Source organism: Poecilia formosa, unplaced genomic scaffold, assembly GCF_000485575.1.
Source record: "Poecilia formosa unplaced genomic scaffold, Poecilia_formosa-5.1.2 Scaffold139, whole genome shotgun sequence".
NCBI lineage: Eukaryota > Metazoa > Chordata > Actinopteri > Cyprinodontiformes > Poeciliidae > Poecilia > Poecilia formosa.
In genome coordinates this window covers 1,457,544-1,459,311 of record NW_006800078.1, presented here as the reverse complement: position 1 = coordinate 1,459,311, position 1,768 = coordinate 1,457,544, and the positions used below count along the sequence as shown (strand labels likewise).

At 38.8% G+C, this 1,768-nt stretch overlaps 1 protein-coding gene across 1 annotated transcript in view; it reads left to right on the top strand.

Annotated features, from left to right (window-relative positions):
* Window positions 1-1,232, top strand: part of dlx5a (distal-less homeobox 5a) — a 2,052-nt gene extending 820 nt beyond the window's left edge. The window contains exons 2-3 of the mRNA XM_007562664.2: window positions 183-367; window positions 571-1,232. Coding sequence (XP_007562726.1) covers window positions 183-367; window positions 571-885 — 500 coding nt within the window. The 3' untranslated portion in view covers window positions 886-1,232. The remainder of the gene's footprint in view (window positions 1-182; window positions 368-570) is intronic.
* Window positions 1,233-1,768: the final 536 nt, after the last annotated feature.

The window sequence follows — 1,768 nt, the reverse complement described above, 5'->3', positions numbered from 1 at the left end:
TTTATTTATTTATTTATTTATTTTTTGCAATGATTCAAAGGCAATCCAGATATGGATGTGAAACATGTATTTTTTTAATTTTTTTTTTTTAAGTTATTGAGATGTTTCTTTCAAATTGTTGCAAATCTGTGGCACATTTTCACAGTCGTTTTGGTTTCGTTTTATTTTGTTTTTACCATCAGAAAAAGACATAAGCGAGCCCGAGGTAAGGATGGTGAACGGGAAACCGAAGAAAGTGAGAAAACCCCGGACCATTTACTCCAGCTTCCAGCTGGCCGCCCTACAGAGGAGGTTCCAGAACACGCAGTATCTGGCGCTGCCGGAGAGAGCCGAGCTCGCAGCCTCCCTTGGACTCACGCAAACACAGGTGGGATTTAACTGCTTTATATTTTGAAGGGGGAAAAAATGGTCTTCTGTAAAAAAAGAAAAAAAAAGAAAAAAAAGTTTTACTCACTGTGCACTTTTATGCATTGTGTGTAAAAGAAGAAAAGAAAAGAAAAAAAAAAGATATAACCGAAAACTCGACAATATTACATGCTAACACGCCTTCATTTTGAATCCAATATTCAGGTCAAAATCTGGTTCCAGAACCGAAGATCGAAGATGAAGAAGATCATGAAAAACGGCGAGCTTCCCCCAGAGCACAGCCCGAGCTCCAGCGACCCCATGGCCTGCAACTCGCCGCAGTCCCCGGCCGTGTGGGACGCGCAAGGCCCCTCCAGGTCTCACAGCTTACAGCCGCAGAGCATCAACGCGGCGGCATCTAACTTTCTGGACAACACGTCGAATTGGTACTCCGCAGCCGGCAGCTCCATGGCCCCCCATCTTCAGACCCCGAACTCGATACAGCACTCGTTGGCTCTCGGAGCTGGGACGTTATATTGAAAAGAAAAAAGAAAGAAAGAAAAAAGAAAACAAAAACGAAACAAAAGAACCCCTCCTGTTGTTTTTTTATTTTTTATTTTTTATTATTATTTTTCTATTTTTATTTCCTTTCATGGGACTCGTGTTCACATTTCAGAGGAATATGCAATGTATTTCATGGCAGTCATAGAGGAAACGTGTAAAATGTGTAAATGTGTGCATGTAATTTATTGCATTTTGGAAGAATATTAAACGTTTAAATGGACAATGGAGCTTCGAACCCTCACGCCTCCCATTCAGTATCTCTTCTTCCCTCCAGCCTGAAAAAGTTCATGTGAAATGAAATAGGAAAAAAAAAAAAAAAAAAAGCAACAACAATCAGCAAAAACAAAAAGCGCCTCGAAGACAAAGAGAAAAGTCGTGAGCCTTAGGCAACATGTCGGCTTAAGTCTCTGCTGTATCAAACAGATATTAGGATCTACTCATTTCAGTCGATTTCCTTTGTTCCGTTATTCATGTAGTTTTATTGTACTGACTTAAAAGTGCGTTCATTACAACTGTAAACAAAAATTAGACGCTATATCTCGGATGTATCTAACCAGTTTCGCTGGATGAGGACGATTTATTCCTCTATTAGGCTGCACATTTCGGACAAGTCAGAAAATCATCGTTGTGAATTAATTGTGGATGACACGCAACTGTTATTTCTGACGCGTTTTCGCGGCAGTGAACTGCAGTGATTTCTGCGGCTTGTAATTTCCCAGTAACACTTCACACTGCGTGGCTTGTAATGAATGTGGTTTATTATAGATCACTTTAATTATTTTATACTACTACTACTATTACTACTACTACTATTATTATTATTATTATTATTATTATTATTATTATTATTATTATTATT